Consider the following 19,593-nt stretch of genomic DNA (forward strand, 5'->3'; position numbering starts at 1 on the left):
AAGAAGAAGAAGAAGAAGAAGAAGAAGAAGAAGAAGAAGAAGAAGAAGAAGAAGAAGAAGAAGAAGAAGAAGAAGAAGAAGAAGAAGAAGAAGAAGAAGAAGAAGAAGGAGAAGAAGAAGAAGAAGGAGAAGAAGGAGAAGAAGGAGAAGAAAAAGGAGGAGGAGGAGGAGGAGGAGAAATTTTCAAGACGCACTTTAAAATTTAGTCTGCATTATTAACATTTTCTCTTTCTTTCCTTTTTTTTTTTCTGTTTCTCTTTTACTGAGAGCAAAGCTTATACGGCCAGTATGTGTCAGAGGCAGGACGTGAAGCCAGGTCTTTCTTATTCAGAGACTGGCTTTCTAGCCATTGCTCTGCCTCTCAGTTTGGTGAGATTTTTGTTCTGTTCTGTTTTGTTTTATTAGAACCTGTGACTGGTATGGGGAGCTCCCAATGAGGGAACATCCTCTGCTAATGTAGATATGCACATTATAGTCCTAGAAAGTTATCTGAACATTGATATTAAATGACTTGATCAGGGTCAGACAGTTAGTATGGGTCAAAGGTGAGACCTGAATCTAGATCTTCCAGCCATCTGTGCACTGTGCACACTGCATCCGTGGCCATCTCTCTGTGTCCTGTGGGTTAAATTGTGCTTCTGTCTGTATAATGCCAGAGTGCCCTCCTCTCAGTGAAATATGAAAACACTCCACCAATGACTTTATGACAGGGTTAGTTAGGTTGCATACTTTGGAAAGATATGGACAGATGAAGACTATTTTTCAGTGAGATATAGAGGTGAAAGAGGTCATAGCACATAGTCTCAAACCTGATTCTTAAGTTCCTTGTTCAGAAAATAGGACCATAAGAATACTCAGGTGGCTCAGAGGCATCTATGATTCTCAAACTTGAGTGCTTGAGTCCCAGTGTTCCAGCTCTCAAGCTGGGTAAGAATAGTGCCTCATGTTGTTTCCCTGGTGTTTTATATAAGTTCAGAACCATTTAAAGCCTGAAATTTATTTTTATGTAATTTAAAAGTGTGTAGAAAGACTATCCTGCTATGGCACTTCCCTGACCTTTCCCTCCAACCAAAACTCCTGGAATTTTCTGCTTGTCTTCATTAAAGATTTTTTTTAAACATCTTATTTTACTTATTAGAAGCATTTTTTTTGTTCTACACCCAGGTACAACTGAAATCTCTAGAGAAACGTTGAAATTCACACCTCTAACAGTATTTTGCACGTTTCTACCTTAATCCTGAGAACCAAGGTGAAGCACAGGGGAAATGTATGTCTCAATCAGTTCTATCTTACAACTTCTTTTTCTTGATCTTGTTGCAAAATATCTCTTTTATATTCTTACCTGCCCAGCAATTCCTTTCGGCAGTGAGCTGGCACAAATTAGTTTGTTGTTCAGTTATTTCAGTCATGTCTGACGCTTCGTGACCTCATTTGGGGTTTTCTTGGCACAAATACTGGAGTGGTTTGCCATTTCCTTCTCTAGCTCATTTTGTAGATGAGGAAACTGAGGAAAACAGGGTTAAGTAACTTGCCCAGGGTTACACAACTCCTAAGTGTCTGAGGCCAGATTTGAATTCAGGAAGATGGGTCTTCCCAACTCTAGGCCCTAGAACCCCTATCCACTGCGCCACCTAGCTGTCCCTACACAAATCAATAGAGACTCTAAATTTATGATATGATTGTTTAAAGCTTAGTTCAGTTTCACATTTTACTGTGTATTCCATAATTACCATTTTAAGTCATAAAATAATATATCCACCAATCCTCCTCCCATCCATACACACTTTTGTCTACTAAGGTAAGATAACATTTCCAAATTTTCAAAGTTATCTGATATTTTTTCACATCTCATTAGTTCCTTTTTTTTTTTTGGTAATGAAGGTAGGGATGAAGCTGTTGATTATTTATAAGTATTTCAAAACTAAAGTTACAATGCTATTGATAATCCATCTGACAGTCACATAATAGGAGTTCAAATATTTGCATGAAATTTACATGTAAATGAACTTTCCACTATCTTTTCCTCTAAATCTATCTTAAAGTGTGTTGTCCTTTATAGTTTTCTTTATTGCATCATTCCTCCTGCTTTCACCTGGACTCCAGCTTATTTTGGAATATTTCAGCTTTCTTATAACCTTTTCTCCTCTGACCATCCACTTTCAACTCAGCCTGTTGTTTATTCCTTTCTAGCAACAGTCGATGAATACATTTTAAATTCTTCTCTAGAGGGTATTATTGGTGCAACTTAGCACATAACAACATTCATTCCCCCAGTACTTTCAGTAAAACAGCTTTACATTATTATCTTTTTGAAAAACACTCAGCCAAATATTCAGAATGCTTTTCACACTCCACCCTCTCTTTTTATTTCTTGCTTGACATATTGCCAATTAAAACATTTCTCACTTAAAGTTTTTCAAGAGTCTATTTTTGATTTCCCAAATAATAACTCAGCTGGTGATAATCCCATTGACATCAGCATAATTCTGTATTTTTATACCAAATCAAGTTGCATTGTGAAGTTTTTACTTGCCAATAGTTCTCAATTATTTTATCCCCATTTTCCATGAATGGATATCCTAGGCTAAAGGTGACACACTCAACTGCATTATTTTTTTCTATTTTGTAATTTCTTAAATTCAACTCTATTCAAGTTATTATTAAGTTAGAGAGGAAGCATGGTATAGCAAGCAGGCCTAGAAACCAAGAAAACCTGGATTCAAGTCCTGCCTGTAACGTATACTGTCTGTAGGACTAATTCATTTAACCTGTCAGCAGCCTAGGCAATTGTCTGTCACTATAAACTGTAGAGACAGTGCTTACTTCTGTTGATAAAAAGAGAAGTTCCTTGCTTGTAAGTTCCTCACACCAGTGAAATCTCAGATTCAGTCCCCATCTCTAAGTTATTCCTCAATTATTTGTTACAACTTTAGAATATACACTGCAGACCTTGCCATTTGGACTAGATTATAGCTATTACATTTGTCATTTCAACACATACTATATTTATTAATAATATCATAATAATATTAACATCATTAATAATATTATAATTGCATTAACATCATATTAATATAGTATTAAATTAAACAAATATTTATCCAGTGCCAACTCTGTGCTCACATCATGCTAGGGATAGACATAAAGATGAAAGATGCAACAGTCCCTGTCCTCAATAAGTTTATAATCTAGTAGGGGATAAGACTTGAATATAAGTAGCTAAAACAAATTAGAAAGTTATTAAGCATGTAAGAAGTCAAACAGAGAGGACTGAAAGGTTTGAGTAGCTACTTCCAACAATATCGTTTTTGTCATTTCTTCCACATCAGTCTTTTAACCTTGAAAGTGGCCAAATACCAGCTCCAAGGTTAGTGACATAATTAAATAGAGCAGGGAAATCATATGAAACTCTGTCCTCCTGAAGTGTTGGGCACATGAGTTCACCTCCTTCTGACTCTTGGCATAGCCATTTCTGGAATGCAGAGAGAAGTGACAGACTGGAGGTAGGCTATTACAACAGTTCCAGTGAGAGTTAATAAGGATCTGAATTAGGGAAATGGAAGTGGGAATAAAAGGAGAGATTTCAGGTAGTAAAATCAATAGGACATGGCATATTGATTGTGCATGGGGAGGGAAGGTTCAGAGATGGTACCAAAGTGTTGAGTCAAAGTGACAGGGAGGATAATGGTGCCATCAACAGTCAGGGAAGTTAGAAAAAGGAACAAGTTTAGAGCCAGGGTGCCAAGTTTGGGGCATGTTCAATCTTGGACTTCCTATATTTCCAATCTCTTTATACTTCACTCCCCTCTATATACTCTATGATTCAGTGACACTGACCTCCTTGTTGTCACACGCGTTGTGAGGTGTTGTCTATAAGGGACCCTTGGGCTCAACTATCCAACTCCTGACCTTGTCTTTTCATTGGCTATCCCTTCTACCTGGAATTCCCTCTCTTCTCATCTTTGCCTCCATACTTCCTTGTCTTTCAAGTCTTAGCTAAAATCCCACCTCATACAAAACACTTTTGCCAGTTTCCCTTAATGCTAGTGCCTTCTTTCTTGGATTATCTTCAATGTGTACTGTATATATCTTGTTTGTACTTAGTTGTTCAAATTTTCTCTCTCACAGTTCAACTAAGGACAGGTATTGCTTTTCTCTTTCTTTGTATCCCTAATGTTTAGCACAGTTCCTGAAACTTAGTAGGTGCTAAATAAATATTTGTTGACTTGACTTGGACATCCTTAGTTTGATATGAAAGGAGAACATCCAATTAGAAATATATAAGTAGCTGGAAATTCAGGACTGAAGCTCAATTTGGGAGTATACATGTAGACTTAGGAGTCAGCTTGAAATTGAAGCTATGAGAATGGATAAGAATGTCAAAGAACTGACTCTAGGGAAAGAAGAGATTAGGAAGAGGACAGAGCCTCAGGTGATGTCCATTCTCGCAGGGCAGGAAGAGGAAGAAAAACTAGCCAAGGAAACCAAAAATGGAGGAGCAAGAGTAGGAAGAGGAAGAGAAGGGGAAAGAAGAAGGAGAAGAAGAAGGAGAAGAAGGAGAAGAAGGAGAAGAAGAAGAAGAAGAAGAAGAAGGAGAAGAAGAAGAAGAAGAAGAAGAAGAAGAAGAAGGAGAAGAAGAAGAAGAAGAAGAAGAAGAAGAAGAAGAAGAAGAAGAAGAAGAAGAAGGAGAAGAAGAAAGAAAGAAAGAAAGAAAGAAATTGTCTTTACTTTCAGGCAGCTTGTCAGAGAGATAGTATGTACTTATACATAAGTACATACAGAATAAATTCAAAATAAATACTATGTACTTAGGGAGAGAGGACATTTGGAGAGATTCAGGCAAAGCTTTCTGTAGAAAGTGGTGCTTGAGCTGTGTCTTATAGGAAGAGATGCATTCTTTGAGGTGGAATTGAGGAGGGAGTGAATGTCAGGTTTGAAGGACAGTGTGCAAAAACACAGAGATGGGGTGGTGTGTGTGTGAGGGACAGAGAAAGGGCTGCAATGTGGCCAGGCAGTAGAATATAGGTACAAAAATGGGCATGAATGATGAAACAAAGTCCTAGAGGAGAAGAAGGCAGTCATTCAACTAGCATATATTAAGTAGTTACCACATGCTCAGGCACTGTGTGCTAAGCACTTGGGTACAAAGAAAGGCAAAATACTAGGAGACAAAATTAGCTAAGAAGGTGGAAACAGAGTGCCTACCTGTAGATTTATGATTGTTAGAAGGATCAGAAAATGGTGATATGATTGAGTGGTGTGTACTTCAAGAGAGGAGAAGTACTAGAGGACAATGTTATGATAGGAGTACTGCTTTCAGTTAAAAGTGAATCATTACCAATTGTGCTGAACTTGGGTTCAAGAATATTTGAGTTTGAATGCTTCCTTAAATACTTACTAGCTGTGTGACCTGGGCCCATCACTTAACTACTCTGCCCTCAGTTTTCTCATTTATAAAAAATGGATGGGTTAGACTCCATGACCTCTAAAGTTCTTTCCAACTACAAATCTATGATCCTAAGTCCTCTCATCATATAAAAGTAAATCAATCTATACTTTGGACTAAGCTTCTTTATTTTCTAATTTAGAAATTCTTCATTGCCAAGCACTGGTAATCCATTTTACGTCTTGATATTTTGTTTCACCCCCACAAGGTTTTACAATTTTATTTCTATCATTATTAACTCAGGTTCAATAGAGAACCTCCCTTACCCTTCTTGTGCATTTTGCCTTAGCCCAGTGACTTTCAAGTAGCCCTGTACACATCTGATCTCTTGTGCTTGGAACTACAAGTTTAGTTAAGTTAGGAAAGTTTACCTTCGAAGTTATACATCAGTCAGTCCAGACTCCATTCCCTACAGGATAATGAAATTTTCTTTTTGACACATTCTAGCAGTTGCATTCATCACTTCTTCTAGCACTGTGCCTTGATGTGTAGGTTCTTTAGCAAACCTCCCACATTGTCTCTGCCACCGACATTAAAAAAAAATACATTTGCATGTGAAATATCCGTTTCTGCCTCCGACTTGCAGTCTTACTCCAGATAATGGATCTTCAACAATTAATGATCTCCTTGGAGACACATTTAAATTCACAGTCTATGACTCCCACAGAAGAAAGTGATCTTTGTATGTATGGAGTTGTCTTACTAGTTGAATATATATATGCATATGTATGTGTATATATATATATATATATATATATATATATATATATATTGCTATAGGTTTGTATAAAGAATAACCTTTCTTACCAAAAAAGCATGGAATTGTTATTTGTAATGTTAAAACAAATCCTCTTCATTACTTCTTTATTATTTGATTTTTCTTGTCCCAATTTTGTTAAGTGCCTACTATGTGCAGAGTGCTTTTGTCATTGTCATAAGCTTAGGCATGTTTGTAATTGGCTTTGATTATTTATTTATTTATTAATTTTTGGGTTTAGATTGATTCTTTCATCTCTGTAGGGGACTTCCTGACCTGAAAATTCTCTTCACTGATACATATCTGCAATTCCTCTGCCCTGAGGGGTTGTTGTTTGTTCTTTATTCTAGAAGAGTCTAGACTATGAAGTCAGGAAGGAGATGTCATGACTTGCAAATGAATTGGATTTAAGTGAGGGACGGCTGTGCAAAGTCACCAGCCTCACTGTCTCCTGAGTCTAGAGGCAAGATATAGATCAGGATGACTGGAGATGGCTCTGGATGCAGTGGGAGATCTTGGCTTTTTTAAGTTAAGATCTTTCCCAGGTCTCAGTTTACCTGAGGCAACACCCATTCAGTGATTAAGTAAAAATGAGGCAAAGAATGGTCTTTTTTACCTGCCCTGAGGGGTATAGTATGGGCTGCTAGGTGGCACAATGTATGGAACACTGGACCTGGAGTCAGGAATACTCATCTTCCTGAGTTCAAATGTGGCCTCAGACATTTACTAGCTGTGTGATCCTGGGAAGTCACTTAGCCCTGTTTGATGAGTTCGAGAAGGAAATGGCAAACCACTGCAGTATCTTTGCCAAGAAAACCCCAAATGAAGTCACAAAGAATTGGGCATGATTGAAACGCCTCAGCAACAACAAGGCGTATGAAGGTATTCTGTGGGTCATCCAGATGGTATTTAAGAGGCAAGGCTTAAACCTAGGTCTTCCTGACCACAAGATCAGCCTTCTATCTGTCACATCATGCTGCTTCTCATTAGCCTCTCCTTTTTTTTTAAAAATAGCAACGACAGCACCATGTTGATCAAGTTTTAAGCATGATGGCTAGCATGAAAAGATTCAGCACACAAACAATTCGATGCTAGGCCAAATTACTGAACAGTCTCGTTATTCCTATTTTGTTCCTTGTAGTAGAACAAAGTGGTAGTCCACAGAAGGATATACCTTCTAGCTGTTTTCTGTGATGCTGGCCTACAAGTATTAGGAGGTAATATCTTCTCTTAATAATTTATCACTTAATCAATTAGCGAGTACCCATTAAGCTCCTACTCTGTGCCAGGTACTGTATTAGGTGCTGGGGATACAAGTGAAGCAATCGCTATTCACAGAGTGCCTACAACTATTAATTCTTCCTTTACTTAAAGCCTTCTTGAAACTACATTTTCCATGTGTGTTACCCATGTTCTCAATTTCTCTCTAGAAAAAGAAGCACTTCCTATCCTTTTTTCCTATCACTTTTGAGTTTCCCATGGTCTCTCTTTCTAATACTCTGAGATTGAATAAAAAAACTCTGTTTTCTACCTATTTCTACTTTTCCTAATCATAGGCTTTTAGATCTAGGGGTAGGAGTGAACTTACAGATCATTTGGTCCAACATCCTCATTTTCAGATGAGTAAACAAAGGCACAGAGATATTTGAGTGTATTCTCTTTGTCCTTGCAAACAAAGGCTACTCCTAGCCTTTTTAATCTTTGTTCACCTGAGGCCAATTCATCATTCCAGTGATGGAGTTAATGTGTATAAAACACTTAGCTATAAAAGATGATTTAAATGTCAGCTAATATTATCATTTTAGCTGTCCGTCCCTGGACCTTCTCTGAGTCTATTATGTTTTGGCCAACTCTAACACTAGCTAAGGCTCATTTTCCCCAAGTCGACACTTTTGGACTATCAAGTTCTCAACGTAAAGGGCAGGCAGAATATGCTACTTTCCCCCAGGACACTGATGTTCTCACTCTTGACTTTTTCTAAAATATGTTGCAGGATTTTTGTTGTCAGAGAATCCTTAATGATAACTGACATGGCTCAGTTTCAATTGGCACAGAAAGGAACAGCTACTAGTGAAATTTGATGAATATAAAGTAATAATACAGTGTTTATTTCCATTGCTGAAGAATTCTGCTCTTTCCCCTGCTCCTTGCAATGAGGAACCAGAATGGTATTTTAAACATCAGATGAATCAAAATGGAAAATTCATCTGATCTGGAGGTGAAACAGAGATTCCCAACAGCATGACATTTTTGGAAAGACTTGCTTCACCCCAAAAGTAGGAGTCATTCCTCTCTGTCTTTAGCCCTTCTTCATAATGTCCATTCAAGGAATTCCAGAACATTAGACTAGGAAGAGAACCTCATTTGTTAGCTATGGAAATGGAAGCACACAGAGAAAAAGTGCTTGTGAAAATAAGTCTTTGGGCTCCAAGCCAGGTGCTCTTTCTATCCTCCCACAGAGGTAAAATAGGGTGGCAGCCAGAGCAATTCTTTAAGAATGCTTTTTTTATTAGTATCCAAATGGTCAAATTCGATGATGACATACACATCAAAAATGACACTCAAGAATAGGACTTCTTAATAGTTTTTGTGACATAGACTCCTTTGATGAAAACGTCTTGGAATAATAAAATGCACAAAATAAAATTCATAGGCTAACCAAAGGAACCAATTGTGCTGAAATACAGTTATCAGAATGTTAACATAAAACAAGTTCATGGACCTTAAGCTAAAAATCCTTGTGTTTAGACTATTCTTTGTGCAGCGTCAACATTGTCATGATTCCAAGTATCTTTTAACATTCATTTTACAATTTTCTTACAGATAAAACCTGTGATTACAGTGATGACTACATTCCGAGGTAAGCGCTCAGATCTTTCAGTCACAAAGTAGAATCAGCGTGGACTCTGGTGGGCTGAGGAGGGAAACAAAGGGCTGTCTTTTCTAAAGAAAGAAAAGTGAATTTTTGCTTTGTTAATATCATCACCTCCCCTACAGAGATTGTAAACCTTCATGGATTATTATTTACCTTTGGACATAGAAGCCCTCATTTTGAACAGTATCTCATTCTAAGTCAGTAGCAGTACAGGGTCAGAGACAGAAATGAGACACTAACTTGGTATCTACACACTTTGTAGAGCTTCAGAGATTCATAGATTTTTGAACTGAAAGGCACCTAGATCATCTTGACTAGGGGTGGGGAATGTGAGGCCTCGAGGCCACATGTGGCTCTCTAGGTCCTCAAGTGTGGCCCTTCAAATGACATTTTTTTTTTCTGCAAAGTTTGGATTCAGTCAAAGGAGACTTGAGGACCTAGAGGGCCATATGTGGCCTCGAGGCTGGAGATCCCCCCCGTCCTCTGATCTAGACCCTTTCTCCTCTCCCCACCCCTCATCTTACAGAATAGGAAAGTGAGATCCAAAGAGAGGGTGTGATGTCCAAATTGACATCTTGCCAATGCAGGGACTCAAATCCCAATCTCCTTGACCCCAGTCTCTCACCCTTCTGACTGCACCAATATGAGAGATTCTCTGTATATAGGAAAGAAGGGGGAAAAAAAACTTATGAAGCACATACTATATAACATACACTGCACTAAGTGCTTTACAGTTATTATTTCATTTGATCCTCACAAGAACCCTGGGAAGTAGGTGCTATTATTATCTCTGTTTTACAGATATGGAAACTGAGGCAAACAGATTAAATGACTTGCCCAGGGTCACACAGCTAGTAAATGCCTGAAGTCAGATTCGAATTTAGGTCTGCCTGATTCTAGGCCAAAGCATGCTATCCACTGTGTTAATTGCCTCTAAACATAGAGGCATACAAAGAAGCCAATATAAAGAGTTTGAGATGATATTATAAAGGATTCTATAGTATCATGGAATGCTCAAGTTATGCTAAGCATGGCAAGGACAAAGTACATAGTATAGACAGCATTGCTTTTCCCAAACAATGTGCCCCACTCTGAGTTACGGTGTACCATCAAACAGATTCTTTTCACATCAGGATGAATAATCTTGTAACAATACTTAGAACTCTGGGATGATTTAGGCTTATATGAAAAGAAAGAGACCAGGCTGTTCAATAACAATAACCTTCTCATCAGGGTAGGAGAGAGTGACTAGATTCTTCTCTCTCTCCTCTCTCTCTGCCCCTCCCTCTCTCCCTCCTTTATCTCCCTCTTTCCCTCCTTTACCTCTCTCTCTCTCTCTCTCTTTCTCTCCCCCTCTTTCTCCCTGTCTCTCTCCTTTCCTCCCTCCCTACCCCTTTCCCTGGGACAGTCCTCTTTATCGTGCTTGTGCTTTTTAAAAATCAATTGCTCCTCATGTAAAAATTCCTGGTGGTTCCTGCAGTTAAGCAACAGAGAGACTCAAAGATGGGTGGTACTGGACTTACTATGCAGGATTCTATACAAGAGGCTATTTCCATGCCATAGCAAATGGCACAGGGATTTGCTGTTCTGGTTAGAAAAAAGGAAGACTTATAAAATGAAAGTCCTGAATAACAAATACTATCAGCTGTCTATCCAAGTCAATCTCTCTATAAAAACATTATTTAAAAATATTTATAACTTGTTACCTGTACTTGTGTAATATGATATTCTTAAAATCTGGGAAGCTTCATAAAAGATTACATTAGTCATGGGGAGAGGGTAGGGAGAAACGACTGGGAATGTCAGCAATGATTGTTTTAGACTTGGAATGCTAAGAGATTCTAGGACAGAGAGTGATGAAGTCAGCAAAATGAGAGGGGAAAGGGAAGGGAAAATAAGACAGGTTTCAGCAAGGGATGAACAAAAGACCAAATCTCTCTCTCTGTACACTATCATTACAATGACTACATATCCTGGATTTTCCAAGGGCAGTCTCAATGGCACATGTTCCTAGTGTTTCTATAACCTGGTAAAACATCCAACTCGGAAGCAGCCAAAGATGATTTTGTGCCTGTTTTCAGTTGTTCCACCTGCCTCACTGAGATCACTTCCTTTCCCTTGACACACAATTATGGAGGTAGTTGGATGCCCTGTTAGCCATAGTTAACATAGCTGGTGTTTGGATGTATTAAAATAACTTCACTGTTTCCATAACTGATGGGCTCAGTGTGGAAGCTATGGTGAAGAGAGTATTGGTTTTCACAATTCCAGAAGACTTGTGATATCTACCTCTAGGCAGAGGCAGAATGGACTCAGTACAGATTGAGGCATACATATTTTCTTTTTTGGACATAGCTAATACAAGAATTTGTTTTGCTTGCCTATACATGTTTGTAGTTTAAAAAAATTCTCAATGAGGGGCTAAGAGGAGATGGGAGGGATAGAATTTGGAGTTGAAGATAAAATTAAATAAAAAAAAATTGAAAAGAGAGAGTCACTATATCACTATTTCTTTACCAAATCCCTATTATACCCCTGAATTGGTTTATCAGAAACACAATAACTTAAAAGTGAGAGAGCGTCTATAATCAGAGGCAGCATTGCACAGTGTAAGATGTGGGTTCAAGCCCTGCCTCTGACACATACTACTTATATGACCACACACAAGTCATTTAATAATAACTCAGATGTTTCAACAGCTCTCTAAGATGACAAATTATAAAATCTTTTCCAGTCTGAATCATTTGTTTCACTATGAATGTTCCCTTAACTGATGAAATCATAGAATTGGTCTTAAAAAAAACCCCTGTACATAATACAACCAAGATCCAGTCGGCTCTACACTTCTTTCTAAAGTTTGTTCTCATCTGGTCAGTGTGTGTGTGTGTGTGTGTGTGTGTGTGTGTGTGTGTGTGTGTGTGTTTTCCAAAAATAATGACGATGTTAATCAGTCCTCCATTTGTTATCATTCAAGTTTTTATATCCATTCTCCAAATCATCAGGCAGAAGAGTCATGTCTATAAACAGTTGTACATATGACTACAATTAAAGCCTGGGGGAAGGAGAGGAAAGGACAAGACAGCAGAGGAGAAGAGAGGAGAGGAGAGGAGAGAGCGAGAGAGCGAGAGAGACAGACAGACAGACACAGAGACAGCAGAGACAGAGACAAAGACAGAAAGACAGAGAGAGAAACAGAGAGACAGAGAGAGTGTGTGTGTGTCTAGGAGGTGGAGGAAGAGGAAACCGAGTTGATTCTAATGTCTGCAAATAGTCTAGTTTTATAATTGTGCATATTGTGGTTTAGTAGAAAAATCCCTAAAACAACAAGATCTGGGTTTCCCTTGACCATTAACTATGGGCAAATCACTTACCTTCTCTTGGTCTCTAGTGGCTTATTAGCAAAAGGCAGAACCCAAGAGAACAGATGGAGAATCTGAAGGGACCTCAGAGATCATCCAGTCCAATGCCTTTACTTTACATAAAGAAGCTGAAGCCAGGAGTTTGGACTTAGAGGGATTTGAAGCCAGGTTGTCTGACCCTAAAGTCAGTCCTCCTTGTGCTTGTTCTCTTATCACCAAAAATCCTTGATATCTTCAGCCATAAATATGCTTTTGTTAAATGGTTTTCTTGCTTATATTAAGTGAGTCATAAATCAGAGAGACATGCTACTTATACTTTGATTTAACAGGTTTGGGCCTGAATCCTCACTCTGACACTACAGGTATGTCCTTGGGTAGGACACTTCTCTTATCTAGAATTCAATTTTCTTATCTTTAACATAAAGAGATCAGGCAAGATCATCTCTAAGACCCTTTTCAGCCCCAAATCCTATGATTAATGAACTTTACTTCTGTAAAGCTCACCTGTAGCAAACAATTGAAATGTGGTCTAATGCTATAGCATGGCTAATAAAGGAGTAAGACTTAATATGGTGAGCATTAAATTTTTAAAAAATTTTTAAAATGTTTTATTTTCCTAATCAGCTAAAATCCACCTTCTCACCTCCTGCCTTCACCCTTACAAATGAGAACACAAGAAAAACAAATTTCCACATTAGCCATATCCAATTTTTTTTGTCTCATTCTGCACTCAGCATCCTTCCCTTCTCTATCAGTATGTGGATAGCATGTTTCCTCATTAATTCTCTGGAATCATGGATTGTCAGTTGCTTATGAGCTCTGCCCAGTGACATTCCATCATACTTTTAAAATTAATTAATTTATTTTTAGTTTTCAACATTCACTTCCCTAAATTTTGAGTTTTAAATTTTCTCCACCTCCCTCTTCTCTCCCCTCCCCAAGACAGCATGCAATCTGATATAGGTTCTACATATACATTCCTATTAAACATATTTTCACATTAGTCATGTTGTAAAGAAGAATTAGAACTAATGGGAGGAGCCATGAGAAAAAAGAAACAAAACAAAAAAAAAAAAAAGAGAGAGAGCAAATAGTATGCTTCAAATTGCAATCAGACTCCATAGTTCTTTCTCTGGGTGTGGATAGCATTTTCCATCATGAATCTTTTGGAGTTATCTTAGATCCTTGCATTGCTAAGAAGAGATAAGTCTATCAAAGTCAGTCATCACATAATGTGGCTGTTACTGTGTACATGTTCTGGTTCTGCTCACTTCGCTCAGCATCAGCTTGTATAAATCCTTCCAGGTTTTTCTGAAGTCTGCCTGCTCATCATTTCTTATAGCACAATAGTATTCCATTACATATACCACAACTTGTTCAACCATTCCCCAATTGCTTGGCACCCCCTCAATTTCCAATTCTTGGCCACCACACAAAGAGCTGTTATAAATATTTTTGTACATTTCCCATTTTTATGATCTCTTTAGGATCCTAGAAGGTCCTAGAAGTGCTATTGCGGGGTCAAAGAGTATGCACATTTTTATAGCCCTTTGGGCATGGTTCCAAATTGCTCTCTAGAATGGTTGGATGAGTTCTTAACTCCACCAACAATGCATCAGTGTTCTAATTTTCCCACCTCTTCTCCAGCATTTATCATTTTCCTGTTTTGTCATGTTAGCCAATCTTATAGGTGTGATGTGGTACCTAAGAGTTATTTTGATTTGCATTTCTCTAATCAATAGCGATTTAGAGCATTTTTTCATATGATTTTAGATAGCTTTAATTTCTTCATCTGAAAACTGCCTATTCACATCCTTTGGCCATTTATCAATTGGGGAATGACTTGTATTCTTATAAATTTGATTCAGTTCTCTATATATTTTAGTATGAGGCCTTTATCATTCCATCATATTTAAATACAACAACTTGTTCAGCCATCCCCCCTTCATGGGCACTCCTCATATTCTCTTTCTTTGCTACCTCACAAAAATCTATAAATACTTTTGCACATCTTTGGAGTTTGTTTTGCTCAGGACTAATTCCTCCTTTAATCTACCTTTCCCCTAATTCCTTTTCCCTGCTTCTTCTTTTTTCCTTCCTATTTCCTTGTTGAATGACATGTTTCTGTACCCAATTGTGTGTGGGCACTGTTCCTTCTTTGGACTGGTTCAGATGAGAGTGAGGGTCAAGTATCCGCTGTTCCCCGATGGATGTCTACCTGTGCACCCTGATTAGGTAGGATAACTTTTGCTAACCTTTCTTTTCCTTCCTCCAGTGTTTTTAATTTCCTTTCTCTTTCTATTCTTTTCTTAAGATCATCAAGACAATGAAACTACTTCCAGGCTTTGTCTACTTAGATTCCCTCTATGATCCCCTATGATGACAGAGTTCAGAGGGGACACATGTATCACCTCCCCATATTTGAATATAAACAGTTTGTTTTTACTTCATCCTTCAGCATTGTTCATTCACGTTTACCTTTTCATATTTCTCTTCACTCCTGTGTTTGAACTTTAAAGTTTCTACTTAGCTCTGGTCTTTTCACCAGGAATGTTTGGAAGTCATCTATTTCATTTATAACATATTCACTTTTTCTGGGTAAGATATTCTTGGCCATAAGTCCATATCCTTTACCTTTTAGAATATCATGTTACAGGTTTTCCCCTCCTTTATAATGGTGGCTGCTAAATCATGTGTGATCCTGACTGTGTGTGATCCTCAGTTCTTGAATTTTTTCTTTCTGGCTGCTAGTAGTAAATATTTTTCTTTGGCCTGGAAACTCTGGATTTTGGCTATGACACCCTTGGGAGTTTTCATTTAGGGATTTCTTTCAGGAGGTGACTAGTGGATTCTATTTCCACTTTGTACTCTGGTTCTAAGAGATCTGAGCACTTTCCTTTTAAAATTTATTGAAATATGACGTCTAGGCTCTTCTTTATTTGGGGGGGAGCAGGGAGTCATGGCATTCAGATAGTCCGATGGTGCTCAACATTTTCCTCCTCTCTGTGTTTTCCAGGTCAATTTTTTTTGTTATGAACTATCTTACATTTTAAAAATTCTTTAATTATTAATTAATAAATTTTTAATGTATTATTTATTTCTAATTGGTTATTTAATAATTAATACATTTAATTAATAATTTAATAAAGTCAGAAGATTACTTCTGACTTTGTTGTAACACTTGTTTCCTCTTGTAGTCCTTGGTTTCTATTTGGTCTATTCTATTTTTTAAGAAGTTTGTTGTAGGGGTAAGATTTTGCCCTTCTTGTACCAAACTATTAATTCTCTTTCCAGTTCTTTCTTTTATAGATTTTATTTCTTTTCTGGATTTTTTTCCCCTTCAAGTGCTCTCATTTCATTAAAAGGGACATTGTGCAACTTTTCAAAGACCCTCTTACTTTAACTCTTTCAGAGTCTTAGTTAAATTTTTGTCCAAGCACTGATTCTATCTGAGACTTTGTGGATATTTAGAAGTCATTACCTTCTTCTGGGTCCCTGCCATTATCATAGCTCTTTGTGATGGATTCTTTTTTTGTTTGCTCACTCTTCCAGTCTCCTTCCTGTCTTCAGACATGATGTCAGGGCTGGGCTCTGTGCATTTCTGAGGGAAGGTCTGGGTTGGTCTTGTTACTGCTTTCTTGTGTTGTTCCAGGTTCTCAAGGACAGGCCAGGGACCTGCAAGCCTTCAGTGCTCCCAAAGTGGTCTGATTGCTGACTCCCTGGGCTGAGCTCTGCAAATTCCCAGCTTGGGTTTGGGTCTATATAGGAGTAATTGACTGCTGGGTTCAGCCCCTGTTGCGCATCTGTTGGGCTCTGTTTACTCAGAGAGGCAGGATTGTAGACTCTGCTTTGGTCTAGGATCCCTGTTTCAGTTATTCCTCTACAGACTGAACAAGATGCTGTGAGACTGCTCTGTACCCGGGATCTGAACCACACCATTGCTGCTGCTGGCTTCTGAATGTTTTCCTTTTTCCATATACTTCTCAGAATCCCCCTACCTGCAAAAGCCCCACTCTCCCGAGCAGGTTTTCTTTTCAGTCCATCTTGCATCTGTTATCCCAACTGAGTAATGGACGACAAAACTGCCAGTGACCCGGTATGGGTCTGGTGGTATTCCAACATGGGACTGGGGCCTTCCCTTGCCCCGGTGCACAGCCTCTCCCTGGGCACCGGAATGATCCGTGGGTGGTGTGCTCCTGGTTGGACGTTGTCCGCAGTGTCCACAGACCTCCCTGTCTATCTCATTATGGTGAACTGGACTAGACAAATGATTCACTGTGACTTTTTCTGCGTTTCCCCATAAGAATTCAGTTTGGTGCACTTTGTAGATTTGTTTGGAGGAGTTTATGTTATGGTGGAGATACTCTCTGCACTGCTTAATACTCTAACACCTTGGCTCCACCCTTGAAAGTTTTAGATTTGGACTCAGAAGTTCTGGATTCAAATCCTTGCTCAGCAACATGCTTCCTATGTGATCTTGGGCAAGTCACAATCTTTCAGCCTCAATTTTGTTATCTATAAAATAGGAGGCTGGGCTAGGTGACCTGTAAGGTCTCTTCCAGATCTAAATCCTATGTTCTGTAAACCTTTAATTAGGTTTGGGATAAAAAGTGAGGAAAAGAAAGGGGAGAGTCAGAAGGATAGACAGATAAATGAGGGAACTAGAGCCTGGTGGCTCTATTAGTGTTAGTTCAAAGATAGACGGCCTTTTTTTTTTTTGGATACGTGGGATGATAAATGATAAAATCATAGCTTTAAAGCTTAAAGAGACCTTAAAGCTTATCTACTCCAATCTCTTAATTTTACAAATGAGGAAACTGAGGCACAGGGACGACTTGTCCAATGTCACATAGGTAATAAGCACATCTTATAGTTCATCTGAATTCTGGGCATCATTGACTTTTGAAATCATGATAGCTCTTTAGCAAATTAAAAATCTTTATTTTTTCCCTTTGCATATGGAAAAAGATTTTTTTTATTTTATATTGAATTTAAGGTTTATGTAACTTGTGACTCACAATCAGAACTCTGATCTCATGTGAGCCAGGTTTACTCTTGAAGGCCTCTCTGTAATGACAATCTCTACAGCGTATCATTTTGTCACTCCACAGGATGACCTTGAAAACATCTGAATTTAGCTGGTTTTTAGCTTTTAAGCAGAGACTTTCAATTCCCTTGCACAAATTAGGCTAACGATAAGCATTTAAACATAGCACAGAATAAGAAAAGAACAGAAAGAGGATTTAAATCCAGTTAGCAAAGGCATCATAAGATGCCTTCCATAATGGTTCATTTCCTTCTTCCCAATTACAGTACCCACCAAATACATACTATCATTTAGTCAAGCCTCTGACTTATGTACTATTATTGTGAGTCTGACACAGCTCAGTTTCATTTGCCATTCTCATCTCTGAGGTCAATTCTTTCTCCTCCTCTAGCTTCTGTGGCTTTGACTCTATCTCTTGTAAATTACACCACCACCATCTTCTTCTTACTCTGATGTCTGCTGCCTTTATGCAGTATCTTGTTTACCACATCACCACTGTCTCTCACCATGACCCCACTTCCTGGAGCTCTCAGCCTACTCCAGGAGTTCCTCATGGTTCACCTGTTGACTGATGCTTCTCCACTATTCATCCCAGAGGACTAGTCTTTCCCTTCTGGTTGTTTATCGCCATAAGTTCCTGCTCAAGGCTTCTCATATGTATGTATCCTCAGAACCTTTTGAGTCTTCTTGACTCCTTTTAAGCAAATCAACTCAACACTTATTCTTGAAAATAAAATCCTGAATATTTGACACAAAATTTTGGAGCTAGATAAGTTTATAAACAACATGTAGTCTCATCCCCTTATTTATATAATAAAACAAAACAAAGCTGAGGTCCAGAGAGGTTCAGTGATTTGCCCAAGAATCAATCAACAAGCATTTATTAAGCACTTACTATGTGTCAGACACTATGTTAGATGCTGGGGATATAAATATAAATAATGAAATTATTATTTACAAAGAGCTTAAATTCTAGTGGAGGAAACAAGAAATCCATATATAAATGGTAAACTTAAATATAAAAAGAAAAAATTACGTAGTTATTTGTAATGGAGGACACCGGCAGTTGGGGGAATCATGAAAGGCTTCATGTAGAAGGTGAGTCTGTTCCCTAAAACAGACCATTCACATCCAGGCCCCTAGTCCAGAGTCCTGAGTTGCCCCTAGAACATGAGTTTTCCTACTCATGGGTTTCACTTCTGGGTTTCTATGTACCCACTCTCTTCCATGAACAGTATGTACAATGATGGGAGAATGACTAAGGCTTATATTATAAGTACTGTTATATTTTCATTATTGCTGCTTTTGTTTCGATTGAATAAATGCTATGTTATGATCATTATTACTTTTGCCTTCTTGTTTAGTAAATGTTTCATGTTAAAAGTTTAAAAAAATTCTTGAAGGAAGAAGGTATTCTGTGGGACAATGAGTAGGGAGTGGATTCCAAGTGTGGAGGAGAGCCAATGCAAATATTAGGATGATAATTAAAGAAGCCCAGCCAAGGAGTAAGGGTTTGGGAGGGTGAATGGACCAGATAAAATATATTGTAAACAATTTTGCCCCACTTTTACAGCAGCAGGGGAGGCTAGGTAGCATAGTAGAAAGAGTGCAGGGCCTGGAGTCAGGAAGACCTGAGTTCAAATCTGGCCTTGGACACTTCCTAGCCATGTGATCCTGGGCAAGTCACTTACCCCTGTTTACCGTAGTTTCCTCATCTGTAAATGGAGCTGGAGAGGGAAATGCAAACCAGTACCATTGCCAAGAAAACCCCAAATGGGGTCATGAAGAGTTGGGCAGGACTGAAATGACTCAACAACAACAACAGAGGCAGCAGTAGCTGGAATATTTAAAGAGAAAGAGTGGTTAACAATTGCCAATGGGTAATTAGTCTAAATACAAATCTGTTGCCTTTAGGAAGAATTGCTTGTAGAGTCAGAGTTAGATATAAGTCAACTTCCAGAATGTAAGAAGGACATAATGGCATTGTCTTGATGTTTTAGAAAGTTTCCTTGAAGTGGATGTGTCCATGTGTGTTTTCTCCATTTTGCTGATTGGTGGGAAAGAAGTAGGAGTATGTGTTATATCTCTGTTTCTTTTCCTTAGTGTTGT

The 19,593-nt window shown here is 38.3% G+C and overlaps 1 protein-coding gene across 1 annotated transcript in view; it reads left to right on the top strand.

Moving 5' to 3' along the window:
• LOC114047433 (T-cell receptor-associated transmembrane adapter 1) overlaps nt 1-19,593 on the top strand; it is a 76,013-nt gene that overhangs the window by 27,190 nt on the left and 29,230 nt on the right. Inside the window, exon 3 of the mRNA XM_027868248.1 lies at nt 9,027-9,063. Within this exon, the coding sequence (XP_027724049.1) occupies nt 9,027-9,063 (37 nt within the window). The remainder of the gene's footprint in view (nt 1-9,026; nt 9,064-19,593) is intronic.

The sequence above is a fragment of the Vombatus ursinus genome, unplaced genomic scaffold, assembly GCF_900497805.2.
Source record: "Vombatus ursinus unplaced genomic scaffold, bare-nosed wombat genome assembly UNPS02001419.1, whole genome shotgun sequence".
Taxonomy (NCBI): Eukaryota; Metazoa; Chordata; class Mammalia; order Diprotodontia; family Vombatidae; genus Vombatus; species Vombatus ursinus.